Below are 20,305 nucleotides of genomic sequence, written 5' to 3' on the forward strand. Positions count from 1 at the left end.
AAATGTATCATAGCGTGCACAGTAAAGAATATTAAATTAAAAAAATAATAATACTCGTAATACAAAGCGTCCTATTGACTCGAGTTAGGCCAGTCCAGCTGTGCTGATTTTTTAAGATCGCTGTCAGTAAGAGACTAACAATTCAAACCAAAGAGAAAGATTTAGTCATGTACCTTCAGCATAGGTTTAAGTGAGTATATAGTGTGTGTGATATAGTCGGAGATTTCTTAAGATGAAATGAGTAAAGAAAAAAAAGTATAAAGACTGATTGACTGTAAACGACTATTTCTCCTGCTTTTATACTTTTAAACAGTTTTTGTCTTACTCGTGGGTAAAACAAAAAATGTACATTGATTAAAGCCTATGGTTGTGCGGAAGAAATTTCCTCGTGTGATAAAACCGCCAATGTAACTCTTTTTTTAATATCATGCACCTATGTATGAGCGTGTACAGTAAAGAATATTACCTAATTAAAACTGTCACCTTATTACGTTAATTATAGAATGGGAGTTAAGCAGCATATATACAGTGAACGTGAAAAAAAAATTGCAATGAAATATATCGCAAGGTCTCAAATGAAAAATACATGGTATTTGTAATATTTTTCGGTTCTCTCAGCCTCTTGTTAGAAAAAGAATAATTCATCGTTTTAGCCCAAAGACACCCACTGCAAGGCATAGGCCTCCCCCAAAGATATCTATGGGGGATATACCATAATCGCTACACTTGGCCGGCGGGTTGGCAGGGTATCGCAGTGTAGTAATATGGTACTCAGAGGAGAGCTTTCCATCCTCTCACATTATTAAACATCTCTAGAAAATTGTTAGTAAGTAGTGGAAATCCTATATAATTAATATATAAGATTAATGTATAGCCCAGGAAATCGAACGCATGACTTACTACAATAAACTCAAAAATGCTCTTAAGTTCAACGAGCAGTTTAGTGCAGTGAACTTTATTACACACAACCACATTACACAGTACACACGGTATCACACTATAAGGCTGGTTGCATAAGAATAAAATTGTATAATTTATGAGTTTGAAAGACAAAGACAAGTGTACCTCAGGCCTAACTGGATCTTCAATACCAACGACACAGAGGCAGGTCAGGTTGTTCACGATGTTGTCCTCGTCGTCCCAGTTTGGTTCTTGGTCTATGTGAACCTGATTAACAAAATACATATATCTTATGTCGTTTCATATTTCATGAAAATTATTATATACAACTTAATCTTGTTATCAAAACATATATTTTTATAAATAATTATGTGGCAATATATAATTTAGTTATCACAATATAACTTTCTTATAAAATAAAAAAAATCATATACTAAAAGGAACTCTGTGATATTACATAATATAATAGCTTTCGTAATTAAAACAAATAAACATTTTTATTTACTGGTGTAATGTAACAGGGTTTCTTAAAATGTTAATAGATTAAAGTACCTGGTTGATATCCGCCTTGCCTGGCACGAAGTCCCTAAAGGCTACAGAGATGGTACGGAGTCCGTCGCAGGCCATGGGTTCTATCACTTGCTTAACAAGCCTGTCCTGCATGTCCCTGGTGAATTTTTCGAGGCGGCCCTCATGTCCGTAAATAAATGAACACCTGGAAAATTGAGTCAACGGTAACTTGTCTTGAAAGTTAAAAAAACTAAAAATGATTTATGTTTCTGTTCAAAGAATAATGCTTTGCAAATTTTTAATTAATGAAGTGTTTTATTAGTACATGTAAAAGTATTATTTAAATTGAAAATAATATAAAAACACCTATATATATGAATCCAAAAACTGCTTTATATATTCTAATAATTTATAATAATATACCGTCTTTGTTATACAGGGTGATTAGTTATAGGTTTAAAGACTTAAGAGCTTTTACACGTTATTCCAATTCAGCTTTGTAATTTAATTTTCCTCTCGGAATACTACAGGCCACTAACTTCTGGAAGTACAAAGTCTGCAGAGACAGATAGTGATCAATAATTAATGTAGAAATCCGAATTTTGATAGCACATTTTCGTACATTATTATCGATACGTTATTTATAACTTTTGAAACATTCATTTTTGATAAGGAGTATCATATATTTATTTACGGTAAATAAGCAATACTTTTGCCACTTTAAGGCTTTTACACATATCACTCTGTATTTTTGGAAAGGTAGTGAAAAGTTTTACTTACTTTTTCAAAACAATCTCAGAAGCTCCCTTGGTGTAAAGCCTGTAGCCGCCCTTGTAGGGTATGACCGTGGACATGCTCTTGCGAACCGAGTTGAAGGTGTAGACGCGCGTGAAAGACTCCTCAGGGTGGCGCTCTCGTACTGCGTCGTAGCTCTGTCCCAGCGCTACCACGAAGCCCAGCAAGGCGCACTCCGTCTTGTTACCTACCTGCATTGGTGGGGAGCCAGGATCTTGGGAAGGCTGCAAAAGTTGTCACACATTAGTTCATAGTAACCTTTTTTCCTATTCACTCGAAATATTATTCATTTATTTTATAATAGCTTGTCATTGTAGTTTACATTTTATACCCAACACCTCTTTCATATCTGACTTCCACTCAGCGAAATGTATATTCTTACTAAATTTGAAGTCATTAAATCTTATGTTTTCAGCGATATCGTGGTGACTCAGAAAAAATATAGAAATCTGTACACATCGCATCATAACATATGAAACTTGTAAAAATAGTGTAAAAATATTAGATGCTCATGAAGGGAGGTTATCCAAGGTGTGTAGTTAGGTGCGTTAACAATGTGCAAAACATATATTCTTATTATTTGTAGAGTTGCTAAAAATGTGTTCGGTAACCAGTTTTTCACGTCAAATTATAATAATTTTAAGCTTATTGAAAAAAAATATGGATATATTTATACTGTTAAAACCATGTGCATTTGGAATCAATTTTAAAATAATTTAAAACACTGCTAAGTATTCAAATAATTACTTGAATATCTATAAGTTTGATTGTGTTGTTAAAAATTGTTAAATATCAGTCTATGCAAAATTTAATATTACAGACGATGTTCTACGAACTCGACCGATAAATCTACTCTGATTGAGTTTATTGTTTATAACCACGTGCTACTCACCATAATTCTAGAAGTGAATGCACTGTTAACGGAAATTCCCTCTATGAGAGTCTCTCCCACTTCGGCGGGGATGTCCCGGAAGTTGGGCGTGACCTTGCAGAGCTTCTCGCAGATGTAGGACTGTACGACAGTCATCCGATTTGTGGTGAGCGTGCCCGTCTTGTCTGAGCAGATGGCGGTTGCGTTGCCCATCGTCTCGCAAGCGTCCAAGTGTCGCACCAGGTTGTTGTCTTTCATCATTTTCTGTAATTGTTCAATTTATATTACGTGGACTCTCGAAGAAATTGTGACCTTAACAAGGTCACCTGTCAACCTTATGATCTCTACTTCAGAATCTCAGGACCCAAGCGGCCATCTATTTAGCTTGCCATGTAGTCTTCTCACCGCCAAATGAATTTGCCAAGGAGTTTTCTATAAATGCTATATCTATATAACACTATACATGGTTGTCCTCTGAATATTCAGAAATATAATGTCATTATTTTGTTATTAAGAATAAATTAAGACAATGGTTTTGGTATTTAGCTAAAGGTTTTTTTTCTTTTATGGCCCCCGCTATTGGGGGTCTTACGCTCTCCCCTATCGTATTTGTGACAGGGTAGTACAATCTTGTTAACAAAATATAATATTCTTAATTAAAATACTTATTAAATTTAACAATTATTGCTTATTTACCTCTCTCAGTTTTATTTTTTTTTATTTATTCCACATTAGAGTTTTACAATTTCTAATATTCCTTTAATTTCTTACCCGACCTATACTATTTTGACTTTTATTCCTATTAATTACGTCCTCAAATACGGATATCGATAGCTATAGTTTAGTAATAGAAAGCATTTTGTTTACACAAACCTTCACAGAGTAAGCGAGCGACAGAGTGACAGCTAGAGGTAAACCTTCGGGCACGGCCACCACAAGCACGGTGACTCCGATGATAAGATGTTTGACCAGGTTGTTGATGTAGGTCGCTTTCCACGGGCGGCCTTCGATCACGAAAGTCCTAATGCAGAACTGCATAACGAGGATGATCACTGTCAGCACCGCGATGGTCGAGCCGGCGTAACCGATCTGCAACGAAGATACATTATTAATTTGCAAATTAAATCCATTCACTTTATTTTGGAATCTCATTCTTCCTAAGTATGTAAGTCAAATTAGATCGTAAATTTGTGTCCAGTACAACTACTGGCACAAAACTATAAGAAAGAGAATTTTTTTTTAATGTAAGGTATGTTTAAGTTATTTGCGCGGATCTTAAGTCTGTCGATTATCGTTATAGTACTTGGTATTCAAAAAAACAATCTGAACATGCTTAACTGATCCTATTTACTTGTGTCACACAGATGATATAGCGTTCGTTAAAAAAAACATCTAACAAATTTATCGGAAACAAGTGCGAGTGGTTCTAGGTTCAGCTTTATAACTTATTTAGTTTGTCTACCGCACTTACAGCTGTCTGAGGACTGTGTGATAAAACAATGTTCTGATAGGTCTCGTCATTTTTACTCCTATGCCAGATGTATTAAATTAAATTTCAAGTACTATGTTATATATATTATTTTAAGTCAAGCGAAAGGCCAGGAGATGGTAGACGGAGACTGACGACATACTTAAGTATCAGGAAGTCGCTGGACTGCCTTGCAGTGGGTGTATATCAGCTGATATCATATCAGATTGTATATAAAAAACTTAAAAGTAATGGCTTAAATTCTTAAGCTCTTAAGTTGTATTGTATGTTTTTGTTTGATAATCATAATAAATACAGGACAAATGAATTTTTACATATACATATATCGTCAATATATTTCTTCATAATTGTTTCTTTACAAAACCTTTCTCCAATAAAGTCTATTTACACCTATTAGAGATATTTGAATTAGGCGAGGAATATTCGAAAATTCTTGCGAGAGCGAATTATGGTCCGACCAGTTGCTATGGATTTGTACGCGTGCGCTGTGAGAGGTGTCGGAAGGTATATATGTGATGTGCGTACTTGTATGGCGAGTTTGGTGAGTTTTGCTTGCAGCACGGACTTCTCCTTCTTGTGGCCACTTTCAGCAGGCTTGTCGGCGGGTGCGGCTACGTGGTTGTCTTCGGGACGGTGGTTTGCGCCGTGGCTGTTACCAGCGGCTGGCAGTGTTGCGTCTTCGTCCCCTGTATGATACAGCTTCATTAGTAATCTAAAATAAATCCTATTCGATTTATTCTTGTTTGGTACGCGTTAGTTTCTATGTTTGCCATTTGTTTGAGATCCGTTGATAAACAAAAGGAACTAACATATCCGAGGCAGTTATCAAGTTGAAGTGGGAGTGGGCAGGCCATATAGTTCACCGATGGGCCTTTTAAGGCTCTGGAGTGGAGACCACGGACCCACAAAAGCAACGTAGGATCAGAACCAACCAGCCTAAATGGAAATTAATGGGCAAAACCCATGTCAGCAGTGGACATCCTGCGGCTGAAATATTGATAATGATGATAAAAGGGTTTTTTAAAAATATTTCTAGCTTGAATTTACACACCAAAAGGAGATATAACTAAGTTCAAAATATAAAGAAATAAATCAAAATATCGTACGCTATAGTTACACTTTTGAAAAAACTTTAGAAAAAACATTAAGTACGTTGTAAACATCATTTATGAATTTAACAGATATGTACCAAACAAGAATGTATAATTACATTTTTGGACAAATAAAAGAAAGAGTTGAAGTTTTTATGCAGAAGAGAGTTGCAGGTAGTGTTTTAATATCGCAGAGGGTTAAGCGAAATAAATTATTAAACAGTTTTTAAAATATTTTTAATTGTAACAGTATGTTTAAATTATAAAATTCAATATATTAAAAATAGATGCAATGTAAGGCAAATCGGAATGTGAAATCTTCATTTCATTCCACGTTAAATATTAGTCATTCTGCAATCTATATTAGCATCAAAATGCATCAGTTTCTATGTTTACTAATTAAATTAAAAACTCATGACCGGGATTTTATTATGCATTTCAGAGTACACTTAAGGACAGAATATGTTAACAGTTAGGCGTCGAAGCTTCTATCGTAAGCGATAGCGTCGTAATGTTAATTATGTAAAGCGTCGAACGTTAATCTGGCCCCAAGTGTACGCGGGACCTTAGAAGCGGGTCTTAGCAAAGGATGTTACTTACCGGTGAGACTCTTGCGTTGGGTTCCCTTCCGTTGCTGCTTTTTAGCTTCTATAGCCATAATCCCCGTAATCCAATGGTGGTTTATCATTCCAATAACACAAGCATACACATTTATTACAAAGGACAATCGTTTCGTTTTGTACATCATGCATCATCGACAACAGTTACACGATGCAATTTAAATGTGTATGTTTTTTTTATTTATTTTTTAAGATTTTTCATCGGCGGCATGGATGTGGGTGTGCGGCAGGCCAGGGTCGGGGGTGGAGAAAAAAAAATTTGGATGTCATTGAAAGGTCACACTAGACGATTGTTGGTTGCGCTAATTCTAAGGGTATCACGGAATATAATCGAGTAATTACGTCCATATATCTCCTAAATAGGTAACCACAATTCACATAACTACTCGATCTAGGGGACTAATTGTTGCATTTACAGATGTATGGTTCAGGGGTAGATGTTTTATAATTCCAAATTTAAAACGAAACGAGATTATTTTATACGACTTACGATTGACAATAACACTACACCGTGGCAATAACCGAGTGGACCATGCTACCCACACACAGGCAATTAGTCAACACACAAAAACAGTACGAACAACGTCTAACACGTAACACCATTATCCCGAACGAGAACCGTAACATTGAGGTCGAACAATAAAATAATCTCATACCCACGGCTGAAACTGGTAGAACTTACAACTGAATTTAAACTCTAAACAGTTCAAATTAAGATTACTTTTTTAATCTTCTACCAGCTTCCCCGTCAAATTAGATTTCCTAGGAGTGCAGTGGCTTAATGGTAAGGGGAAAATTTCATTCTTCATTGGTGGTAACACTAAATATGCAACTAAGCATCAGAACCTACAATGCTCATTTAGATAAGCGCAGCTAAATTATACTTTATAGCTATGTGTTTAAGTCTATTTTCATCTAATCCTTAATTATTATCAAGCAGTATTTCTCTTTTTTTAACTAAAATCGTCTCTACTAAATGAGCAAAGTAATTGTTCGAACAACACTAATCTAGACTAAACTATAGAGATACCCGTACTGTATATTTTTTAATTTTACAGGATATAAAATATTTATCATTAAATAAATATAATTGCCAAACGCTTGTAGATAACTTTAGCATTACTAAAGTTATTTACTTTAGTCATGAGATAGTGATGTAAATATTGCATATATGGCTACAGAAAGGATATCAGATAACTAAAGGGGACATCACTAGTGCTACGAAAGAGGCACGAAGCGGGCAAGCACTGACCTTTCTTCATCTGCTTGATTTCCTTCTCTTGCTTGTCAACGGCCGCACCGAGCAACGTAAAGATGATACCGGCTTGAGAGTTGACACCTACCGCTGTAACCAGCATCTTGCCGGAACCTGGAATTTAATAAACACATAATTATCATAATTTCTGCCGTAGAACGTCTACAACTGGACATAGGCCAATAAATTTCTATTAAGACCGTTTGGAAGCGGTCTGCATTCAGCGTCTTCCGACGACCTTGCCGGTCATATTTAGACTATACATCAGAACGTGTAGTTGTATGCATTCATATATTTTTTCGATACAAAAGTGCTTTCCATACTAACCCAACACCTCAACTTTGATAAATATGCACCCAGTATCCAATCTCTGATTACTATTACGTATTTTAGGTAGTAGTTACTTAATTGTTCTATAATAAGTATTTTTTTTTTTATTTTAAAACTCAGGTTTTTGACCTGTTTTGCACCAATCAATATATCGCTTTTTTCACAGAAGCTTATAAAGACAGCCTTGTGACATTTTTGAATATACGAAATTGTTAAATAAAGTTTAGACGGTACAAGGTATTGTATAATGCAATAATTATACGGGATTCAATTCTGTTGTACAGTACTCGGTGATATATATTGCATATCGACTTTTGGAAAGAGAAAATTGACTAATTTCAGCTTCGTAGAGCGGTATCTCTGTAAACTACGTAGGTATACTTTATATGTTTATATATTAAAAGTTATGCGATAGAATTTACCTTCCATAACGTGAGTACCAGATAGCACCATGGGATCAAAAGATTCGCCCTTCTTGACATGGTCCGATTCTCCAGTTAACGAGGATTCATCGATCTGTAACAGACACAAACATATCTTCAGCATTTTATAGTGTATAAACATAGTTCAATGGAGCCATGCTTACAATATAGTATACAAATCAAAATAACTTTTATTAATTAAACATTAGAGTTTATTTTGGATTTCATTAATTTTTTAACAATATGATATTTAACGTTAAGAAGATGAAAATAATTTCAAAAGTATGCTGGTCAAACTGTAAAATTTTAGTGATTTAAATACTTATACATTGTTATTTATTGATCTTATGACACGAAATTATTAATTGAACAATGTTTAGCTATTTACAAGTAAAGTAAACTTTAAAACTAAAATTCCTAAACGCAAAAAATTAACCAATCTCTTATATAATCAAAAACATTTTGGATTTAGCAACAACGTAAAAGTCAAAAATGCCTTATACCCATTGTATTGCCGTGTTAGTATGTACGTTGCGTGTAGAGACTATACAAATGTACGCGACATTAGGTGTGTTATGACGTCATTGTAAGGTATTGCTACATCTTCAGAGTAGACCGACCACGTATGATGTTGTAAAAACTGTTATACTATGTTTTACTATGACATTCCTTTGCCTATAAAGTTATTAATAAACACACTTGTGATAAGACATCAAAAGTGTGTCATATAGTAGTAGTGTCATATATATATATTACAAATTAAATCTAAAGAAAATAAAAATTCTAATCATTTTTGACAATAAACGTATTGCGTGGGTTGTTATTCTGTAGACAATATAGCTATCATCAAATAGGTGAAAATAGAAGAATGACAATGCTTTAGAGTAAGGATTCCAAAATAATATTGAAAAAAAAAAACCTTTTTCCAAAATGAACCGATATTTCAGTTGCTCTTTGCCAAATTACTGTTAAAAACTAAATCTTTTTTATTGCTAATGATACAATACACTAAGTTAATAACTACGATTTTTATAAGGGTAGTTGTTACATCATTTTAGAAATTCCGTAAAAATATGTAAGTACATTAGTTACTTTAGAAATCGCGATCATCAACTTGTGGAATGAGGTTATAATAAATTAGACAATGTTTCAATAAAGTAGTCATTTGTGGATCTATCTTGCAATGTATACAATTATTAATGTGTATTAACAATTACTTGTCCTTTTCAATTGCTTACGATAGTGCGATTGAAAGAGCGTTATATTAACACACAGCGGATATGCAGCCATAATCAAAATGACAAAATCTTTAAAACATGTTTTATATGAGACGGTTTTACAAATACAAGTTGTTCATGCATGTAACAGGTAATTGCAATATTGATAAGGAAAGTAAAAAATATTAGTACAACGGCGAAAAGAATTTCGAACGCAATCGTTATCGACGTAATCTACGACGCGCCCATGTTTATCGGTATAAGGTAGCAATAATTTCTATATTTGCCTTCTATCAGATTTCTATCTGTCCGTGCGTCAGAGGTAAACGGTGCGTTAAACGGGAGATAGCGCCCGCTTATTGGGTTATCGACGACCCGGGCATGCGCTCTTGTTTGTTTTGCGGACCCGTCGAGTGCTGCGATATGCCTTGTTTTATGCAGTAGCAACACTTGGTTGTCACAAATTTAATATTTTGAATTCAATATACATCTTGATTGGTAATAAATGTAAAAGCCTTAAAAGTTTTATAAATGAACTTGTCAGCAAAAATCATTAAACCTACATATATTTCCAATTACCTTGTCTCAAGAGATTACTCTCAAATACGTTACATTTTTTTCAACTGAAATACAACAGGCCAATAACTTTTGGTAGTACGAGGTCCATAGAGACGTAGTCAATTATAATTTATTTTGCAGACAATTTTTGTGTCAAGTTTTTTCATATTACATTATCGTTACGTTATTTATTATTTCCGAAACCATTGATTTATCTATAGGGTGTACATATAAGCGCACAAGTTTTATATATAAACGTAAAAGCTTTAAAGTAGTGAATAAATGCGGCTGGTTTTTAAACCACAATACAATTTTTAACAAGGTTTCTTTATATAAAAATTGTGTGGATAAACTATTCGAAATTTGATTTTTTTTTTGGATATTGTCACTGCTCGTATGTTTTAAGTATGTCAATGTCAATAGTAGTACAGAAATATCGGACATTTTCAATAAAAAATATTTTTCAACCTAATTTACATTTTAACATACTTTGAGTAATTCTAGTAATAATTAACGACTATAACTTAACGGTCAAAATAATATTTGATTTCATCTCAATATGAAAGCGACAAGTGCAGAGGGTCAACCGCAACGTGGATAGATGGCCTTGTTCAGGCTATCGGAAAACGATGGATGCAGGTCGCTTCCAACCTGTGCCATTCTAAATCTATTTCTGAAAATAACTTCTCGATTAGAAAGAGATCGCTGATGCTATAATCATTGATGGTTTACCTTAAGGTCGTTACTCTGCAGCAGAATGCCGTCCGCGGGCAGCAAGTCGCCGTATTTAATCTGGCAAATGTCGCCGACAACTATTTCGCTGATGGGCACCTGCTTCACTTCACCTCCGCGAATAACAGCGAACTTGTGTTCACCCTCTATCCTCGATTGAAGCCCTCTGAAATGGATTACAATCATGCATATAATCATGTGAAATAACATATCACATTAAATAAATATTAAAAACGTTTTTCTGTATTTTTATATTTTTGTGGATATAACATAGCTACATACGTTAAAAATAATTACGACAAAATTAACATGAAAATATATTGTTTCTATTCTAACACCATTAACAGATTTATTTCTACCTTAAATCTTAAACACAAATTATATTTATGCGCATTTATTCACGTGTATTTATTTATACGATTAATGTGTTATTTACTTATCAAACCGTTACTATATTCATACTATATAATATCAATATCTTTTAATTTTAATGACAATCATGTTAATGTCAAACTCCAAAACAATACTTTAATTTTTGCAACTATTTTATGAACCTTTAATAAAAATATGCACTTTTTCTTTTATAAATATCACACATTCATTTTTCTGATTTGTCTTCTATGGTTTTTTGAAAAAGATAGCTTTTATTGGTAAAATTTATAAAAGGCCACTAGCACACTAGCAATATATACTTATATGAATTGTGTTAATTTCCTTTGTACATGAGTGGTTTAAAATGCGTTTTAACAATGTAAAATATCATAGCGTAGTTTAAATAATAAACTTATTATAACGTACCTGAATTGTCTCTCTTTCGTGTAATCGTTGAATGCCGTGACTATCACCACAACTATGACGGATATTAAAATCGCCAGACCTTCGATCCATTGGTAGTGTCCTTCTTCCTCGTCCAAATGTCCTGGAAATATTAGCGTGCGTTTTAAAATTCACGGTAGTCTAAAGTAGTTTCATCTTAAAGTTACACACGACAAAAACAAGAATAAAATGTGATAGGAAACTTAAAAACTTACGAATTAATCTAAAACATACGCTAATAAATAATTAATATATATATTTTTTTTAATTTGTATATCTATTAGTACTCTTTTCGTATATCAATTTTGGAATATTCCATAATACGTTAACATTTGTGCTGATTCAGTAACGTGTAACATAGCCACCCTAGTTGACTTGTTGGTATAAAGTATTAATATTTATGTGGGTAGTCTTTAAAATTATTGAAGGGTCGATGCTTATCGCGCACAGAGAAGAAGAGTTTGGTTTAATTTTATATTAGTCTGAATTATTTTAACCTTTTCTTGATATTTAAAATTATTATTAATAGATTGTGTCAAAAATGAGCTGTACATATTTTTATGACGTGTGCTATACTAAGATTTGGTTACGTCTTTCTGACATGATGACTAAAGCTTAAATTTGATTTTAGAATACCCACATTGCATTATAAGTCCGGCTTTGTTCATAGATTAAACACAGTGTGCTAAGTATTTTTGTACATGCAAAGTGCGAGTGAGAAACATGTTATTCAATTATATGCTGGTGTCGGTTCGATGTGACCCAGCCATGATAACGCAGGTGTTATATGATTAGACGCTTGTAATATTTTGGGTTAATTCGCACAGTTATCGGGTATAATAAAACAAAGACAAGGTACCAATGATCTTGCTTACAATCAAGGTTTAATAAATTATTGATAGCAAATTTAACTTTTGTAGTTTTTGGAGATATTGCAATTAATATCTAAATGTTTGGTTTAAATAAACTGCAATTTGACTCATAACACTGTAGACTGTCGCTAAAAATATGTTATGTTCTTAAAATGTAATGTTAATTTTGAATAATCGTTATCCATTATAGCCGGTTTAATATATTATATATAGTATAAATGTTACTATATATAATAACATTTAAAATATACACTTCTAAATGTGATGACTAAATTTTTGTTAGTTCTTTTGGTTAGTTCCTATAACCAAAATAATATAAAAAAATCTTATTATAGCATTCAAAAGTTTTTAGTTGGACGAAATATGTAAAACTGGGTTTGTTTACATATTAGCAGTGTTAATATTATAATGTGTACATCAAACATAGTTAAAATGCATCTATAAAGGGAAATTGTTTAATTTCTGGCTTTTCTTCGCACATCAACAATCCGAGTGACAGCTTACTCACTATACAGACCACTTTATAATGTTAAAAATTATTTACAAGGCACTTTTTTAAGAATTATACTTTGAAAATTAAATTTATGACGCACGTATACACATGTGCTATATATATACATACATACATATATATAGAATAACACTGAACGTAACAGGATTGGTGGGCGATTTGAAAATGAAATATTAGATTAGGTCACCTATAGAACAGTGTTGTTATTATCAACAGACCTACGGTTAGATACTTGCGTCTATACATCTAAAAATAACATTGTAACTTATGCACTAATTTTTCTTTATAACTTGACACGTGAATTAATAACACCCATGCCTCATAACATAGTTAAAATTGTAATAAAGTTTTATAAAGTAGGTTTAGGTACCAGAATTATTTAATAATATAATTATGTTCGAATTAGTTGAAATATTTATAATTTTTTTTTAATATCCTTAAGGTAACCGAGTTCAAAGATTAAATTATCAAAAAGAGATTGGTATAAAGGTTTACCATTAAAGAATTTAAACGTATTACATCATGGAATTTTTTTGAAATCGGTTAATAGTTCTAAACACACATATCTATGTTCTAAGGAGCTGGTGGGCACACATCACCGCTATCGTCGTGTTTAGCAAGTATCAAGCGGGTAAACGACAGCTCGGGTGTAGTGCATCCGCTACAGACGGGTTCTGTACTCAAGGGGTGAAGCAACTAATTCAATAACATGCCCTAACGCCATGGTTCTTCGATATCTTTAATAATGAATACCACATGTATCCGAAATTTTACGTCAAAAAATTTACCTGCATAAAAGATCTTAGAACCTCATAGAAGATCTATCTTATGGTGTTATGGCATACAACCATTATTCAGGGTGAATGAATACATATTTTATCAGTAAAAAACTTAAAAGGTTTTAAATATATTTACAATTACCATGAAAAAATTTACATTAATATATTTTTTAAACTAGAACGACAGGCCAATACTTGCAGTACAAATTCTACAGTGACAATATAAGTGTAAGTGATAATATAAAATAGTAAACATCAAATAATTGTATGAAATTTTTGAAAAAGCATTTCCTACAATCATTACATAATTTAATATGTATGAAACCATAAATTTTTAGATAGGGTGCACCATACGTAATTTGGCAATAATACATATGTTTACCAGTTTTTACAGCTATAACGAATGGCCCTGTACATACTGTTTTTTACATGTTGTTAAAGGTATACGCAATACAGCAGTTCTTTCATTACGTATTCTTTACTACACTGGACCGGCCAGGAGTACAACATAAAGTATTGATGGAGAAAGTTGCCTGGTAAAAAGCATCTTTTATTATTTACAGAGCAACGCAATTCACTTACTTTTATGTGCAGCAGAAAACTGCCGATACATAGGAGATAAAAAAATTGACACCGCTTTATTGAGCTTTTATTCATTCCTTCCATTTATTTTTACAATTCAATCGGATCTTCGTAATAGAATTTTTTGTATAAAAAACGTCTAAATTTGTACACGATATCAGATACATCACAAGGGAGTGTATTGTAGTACCGTACGTAGTTGCTCACAAAAGAGCCACTAATTTATATAAAGCGTAAGTAGAAAGGCTTATCTTTATTTATTGTGCCAACCTTATGTACATCACTTTTTCTTTTATATGTTAATATTGTTATACATATAGACCAGATTACCGTATATATCGATTGACACATTTTTTTCTGTATGAAACTTATCTTTGAAAAGTCTTTTAGAAATTTGTATGGATATCACGGCTTTGACAACCTTACAAATATTTGAAATACCAATTTACGTTTTATTCTGAGACATCGAAAAACCATGACCTTAGAAAATGAAGGATACAGGGTTATACCAAATAATTGAAGTACACACAATATAATATCGATTTAGTTGCGTTGATATAAAAAGTATATTTTGGAAAGACAGGCAAAACAACAATCGATATTCCAATGAGCTTGAGTACAATTTCACAGACACGAGCAAGACAGTGTAATAAAAAATCGGTAAATAAATTTGATTTTCTTACCAATATCGTCTACTGTTGGCAAATTGTTATTGAAAAGAGAAAAATAATATTATTATTCACCTCCAAAAAATTCGCTTTCTCTGTCGCATTGGACACCCTCTCTTATAATGCTATGGTTATATAGGTACTGATGTACGTAACATTAAATTGGTTAATTAAGATTATATGAGAATGTAGTGAGAGAAATTAAAAAAGAACATTCGTATAGCATTTATTACTTCAATAAGCAAACGAAAATTTATAAAAAAATTTCACAAGCTTAGTGAAGTGTATAATTTTCATTTATCTCCTTAAAGGGGACAATATGAAACAAATTTATCCCTTTACACTTTTACACATGTAAATGAAGGCAACGCGGGAACGATATAATAGGATATGATGCCGGAAGCAAGGGCTGAATGGATCGACCCTTTAAAGGCCACACCTCTCAAGTGGTTTTCTTTTTTTTATGTAATCGTTTTTACATATGTAAAACATTTTTTTTTCGTTGAAATTATTTGTTACAAGTTACGGAACACATTCGTATTTCTTTAGCCACGTTATTTTGATTGGACACTGAACTTCAATAAATATAACACTGTATAAGCTAACTAGTTCAGATATTTGTAATCAATTTCGTTTAAACATTAGGTAGTTTGTTATAGGTATATAAAATAGAAAAGTTGCGAAGGAAAATTGAAAAAAAATCTTTTCTGTTTCTTAAACAGAAAATATGACAGTGAAATATACATTCACATTAAATAAATTTAAAAAGAAAAACAATTAATATACTACAGATTTTATTTGCTTTTTCTACCTACTTTCTATAAGTTTTTGTGTAGAATAATTTTCAGTCTATATTCTGAGAAACCCAAGAATATTTTCCTTAGTGGATAACTGTGAAAATGACCGGCAGCGGTTCGGTGAGCCGGACGAATCCCCGGGCTAATTTCCTTCGATTTCCATCGGATAATGAGTTCGAAGTCGCGAGCTATTTTTACGGCGGCAGAATCTTTCGACTCGTCTCGCAGCCCACAAATAGGGTTTGGACGAATTTACTGCCGGAGGGATATACGAGATCTTCTATAAAACGGTTTTTGGGACAGCGTGGAAAAATATAAAAGTGTTCAAAGAGATTTTCGTCAACTGTAATTTTATATACAATGTATTTAGGATTGATTAAAAACTTACCAATGTCGGACTCATCTTCGGACGGCTTGTAAAAACTCAATCCCAACGAGACGACTGCGGCTACCTCCAGAATAATGAGGGTGACATCCTGCAAAGCCTCCCAAACCAAGGTGAGGAAGGTCTTGGGAGGTTTTGGCGGGATCAAATTCGAACCGAACACCTCACGCCTATGCTGCTGGTCTGCCTTCGAACCGCTAAGACCTGGTGACAATAGAAACTACATTTTAATACAATATTGCAAGTAAAACTTCAATTATATCAAATTAAACATTTAATTCGATTCACATGCAAATAGGTGTAAAGTTTTGCTTTCTAAATATTTCAATGCCAGTCGAAACTAAAGCCGTATCCAATGCCTTCAGTCCGATCAATATTCGTTCGATAGTACAATTTGTATTCTATGCCTTAACAAATTTAAAAAATTCACAACCATTGCTATTAAATGAAATTCAAGTTCGAAATATCTTTATTCGTAGACATTTTATATACGCCTTTTTGAATCATCAATTATTTAAATATTATACGTAAGCAACTATCGGCTCGAAATGGTGATCTGAAACTGAACAGTTGCTCTTTTTAAATGAAATTTATCAATGATTGATATAACATTGTTATATAAATTGTGTAAATAATTCAATGAATCAAGTACTATACAATTATTTCGATCATCTGAAAACTTTTGAATAACAAAGTATCTATCTGTATCTGTCTGAATCGTGTGCTAGAAGTATCATCACAGCAGATTCGTGAAATTAGCCCCATTCACAAACTAAATTTTATTAACAGCTTGCAATGACAATATCGCATTCGTTTAAATTTTTGTTTCCCTTTTAACTTATCCGTAACTTTAATTACTACTGTTTAAAGCTGTACGCCAGTCTAAAGTATATTTTCAAAAAAAAATTTTTACGAGACCGGCTGTGCCTGGTGCAATGTTTTTAAGTAGTGGGTTTTTGTGTTATTTCGGATGGTAAGGAAATGAAAAATATTTTTTATAATAATAACGTATCCTGATTTAACTAGAAGATTTATCGATTTTAATTACGTAAGCGCACAAGCAAGGTCAACCACCTGTCACCGTAATGATAATAAATGATCCGAAATAACAATTACCAAAGAACGACGAAGTTCATCCATTATTAATGGGTTAGTCATGCTGCCGAGCAATATCAGGCCATGTCACTAAACGGAATTACTTAGCACTATATCAAAGCAAAGCTTATGTGGGTTCTATTTCTATACTCGGTGGAAAGATGATTTCGAGTGGCATAAATCGAATAAGCGATTGCGGAAATCCCCCTAGTTGGAAAATCGGTGATGAAACCTTGTAATTTTGCTAAGGTTTACTAGAAACAAAATGATATTGAAGGTGATGGTGTAAAAGCTTCAAAGGGGTGAATGTATAGTTCATTTGTTAGCAAAAAACTTGTACACGGATTTCCAATCAACTTGTAAAGCGATCATACTGAAATGTGTTTAAAAATATTAATTTTCTATTCGAATGCGACACGCCATTAACTTCTGGAAGTATAGTATAAGATTTTAGTGACATTAAATCCATAAAGTTACCTGTGTTTTGACTTTGATAAGATACATTTTATTTTTAAATAAATTTCTAAAACAAATATAATTTAGCATCAGAAGTACACTCATCAAGTCTTAACACTCGCTGCACCATATCCGATGGTATCGGAGAGAACAAAATGAACACACCGCCATAATCCATGTAATATTATTTCTGATTCCCTATAATGATATCGAATAGGGCAGAGTGAAATTGGATGCGGACCTTTTGTACCTTCTTTCCAACACGATGATTGACAATTACGAATGTAATAAAGAAATAATAGCGAGTAATAATTTAGGGCGGAATGGAGACGTATCGAATGGCAATCAGCTTACGTATACCATATTTAGCGGATGGTTTATATATAGCGCTCTCTTATTCGCACTTTTGTAAACAGGAGAAAGGGACAGCGAGTTCAGTTGGCGTCAGTGATTGTAAAAAAATTTAAGATGCTTTTACACATAGCTACTGTTTAAACAGTGCATAATTGTTATGTTCAGTTTTCATTATTTTTTTTTATAATATAATTTAAAAAATCATCATTTTTACTGTTATTTTCTAGTTCTTTAACAATAAATACAAAATCATAACTCACTAACTTTCTGTTATCGTTCTCGATATGTTTTTGATTCCTCAACGTGCATAAATTACAAGTAAAACTATTAGGTTCAAAAGCACACAAGTTGTAGAGTAAACAGAAAAAATTAACATGAAAAAAGAACTCGTCTGGGTCGTGCAAACAGCAGATGTAAATTGACATTTTGCTTTACGTTTCCGTAGCTCAACACTAATAATCAATGAGATAGACTGTAAATTTTATGGTGTTAACTTCAAGGGCGTCAACAATTAACTACTTTTTAAAACGGTGTTTATGTAAAATATTATAATCAGTTTTGGATTCTTATTATTGATAATAAAATTTAAATTAAAAATTGTATTCATTTTTGACGATGAAAAAACGATTGTATTTTTCGCCTAGACAGACATAGATTGATATTTTGATCTAAGCGCATTCTTACTTCATTATACCTACTCGACTAACTGTTGCAATATAAATCATTCGCTATGTATACTGTTTTATATTAATACTGTGGCTAAAATACATGGCTTGTTTCACTGTGAGATGGATCATTAACGTTATAGCAGTATAGATTTCAAACAAAGACAATGATATAAAGAATTATGCTACAATTCCCGCAGCACAACGATAACAGACGCTTCAAGCGGAACGTAGGTGGCGACGTATCGCGCTCCGATACCTTCTCACAATGCGTATACTAGGGGTTCTTTAAGCGTACTTAATGCCAAAAGCGTCACTTCCAAAACACTTCGAGGTCAATGAACTTCACTTTCACTTCATCTGTCAGACAGACATACAGACGTGGTTCTAAATCAATCTGTTTATATTTATGTGCGAATAATACGCGGATTCTCGTCATCGGCACCTACGAACCGTAATGTACTTTTTTGATCTTTCTAGAAAAACAAACATGAAATGCACGAGCTTTGATCGCAGTAATATGTACATTTAAATGTGTTTATTATTTCCTTCGTCACATCGGTCAATACTCTTATTTCTTATAAGATTTAAAAATCAAAGAATTTTTTTTCATTCAAATTCAAAATATTATTTATTCGCACATGCACTTTTGAGTTAATTATTTTTAGAATTATAAAAAGGTCAATGTAGTTTGCTACCATGGACTCGTGAGCTGTTTAGAAGAGCCGGCTACTAACTTTAACAATTGCTCTTTTTAAATTAAATGTTTAATTTGTACATTATAGTAGCCATGCAAATGAATACAAATTAACGTTACGATAAAAAATCACGAGACGAAAAGTGAGGTATACAGTTTTGTAATACAAAATGCTTCGCAACACATCTATATTCATCAAACAAGGATTTTTTAAATTTTATTAGCTCAATAATTACGTTACTACGAAGTCGCAGCGTATATATCTAGGTACGAGAACGGTATATGTAACTGGTGGTACCTTACTAGAAGAGCATAGCCAGTGGAAATATATTAAAAAGATAAATATTGCAACGGACATAAAGCTTAATAACATGCCTGATGCATACTAATGCGAAAGAATCTATTAGTCGTTTGGCGCACGGCCAGTTCTGCGAACGTGTTCCGACCCGGGGAATTGGATTAATTTTTATCCATATATCGTTTTAAGGACTACATATATACAACCGCTTTGGTCATTAACAATATAGTAACATTAGATAGAATAGAATGAGTAACCTGTGTTTTACAATAATACTTCAGCGATGTTTTGAAATATGTTTTAATTAATGTTATTAAGAACATTTTTTTTACAAAAATCAAGTTTAAACCTCTAACGTAGATGATTTACAATAGAACTGTTTAGAAGCGGCATGCATCTTGCGTCTTCCAACGACCTCATATAACACAAGCAAGCTGTTACCTTTAACATCGTTACAATGTCCTACCGGTTAGATCCTAATCCACAAGATTTAATTAAATGCCATTACAATAAATTATTGCGAGTAATTTTAAATAACAG

General features: G+C 32.9%; 1 protein-coding gene across 1 annotated transcript in view; it reads right to left on the bottom strand.

The window, feature by feature from the left end:
• PMCA (plasma membrane calcium-transporting ATPase 3) overlaps positions 1-20,305 on the bottom strand; it is a 155,016-nt gene that overhangs the window by 20,969 nt on the left and 113,742 nt on the right. Inside the window, exons 4-15 of the mRNA XM_068768649.1 lie at positions 16,204-16,404; positions 11,589-11,709; positions 10,791-10,956; positions 8,284-8,377; positions 7,529-7,645; positions 6,257-6,304; positions 5,091-5,251; positions 3,950-4,165; positions 3,098-3,340; positions 2,191-2,429; positions 1,453-1,615; positions 1,066-1,167 (exon numbers count right to left, since the gene is read on the bottom strand). Of these exons, the coding sequence (XP_068624750.1) occupies positions 1,066-1,167; positions 1,453-1,615; positions 2,191-2,429; positions 3,098-3,340; positions 3,950-4,165; positions 5,091-5,251; positions 6,257-6,304; positions 7,529-7,645; positions 8,284-8,377; positions 10,791-10,956; positions 11,589-11,709; positions 16,204-16,404 (1,871 nt within the window). The remainder of the gene's footprint in view (positions 1-1,065; positions 1,168-1,452; positions 1,616-2,190; positions 2,430-3,097; positions 3,341-3,949; positions 4,166-5,090; positions 5,252-6,256; positions 6,305-7,528; positions 7,646-8,283; positions 8,378-10,790; positions 10,957-11,588; positions 11,710-16,203; positions 16,405-20,305) is intronic.

This window comes from Battus philenor, unplaced genomic scaffold (assembly GCF_028537555.1).
Source record: "Battus philenor isolate CCGP_79_NKW_IND1 unplaced genomic scaffold, ilBatPhil1.0.hap1 SCAF_26, whole genome shotgun sequence".
Lineage (NCBI taxonomy): Eukaryota > Metazoa > Arthropoda > Insecta > Lepidoptera > Papilionidae > Battus > Battus philenor.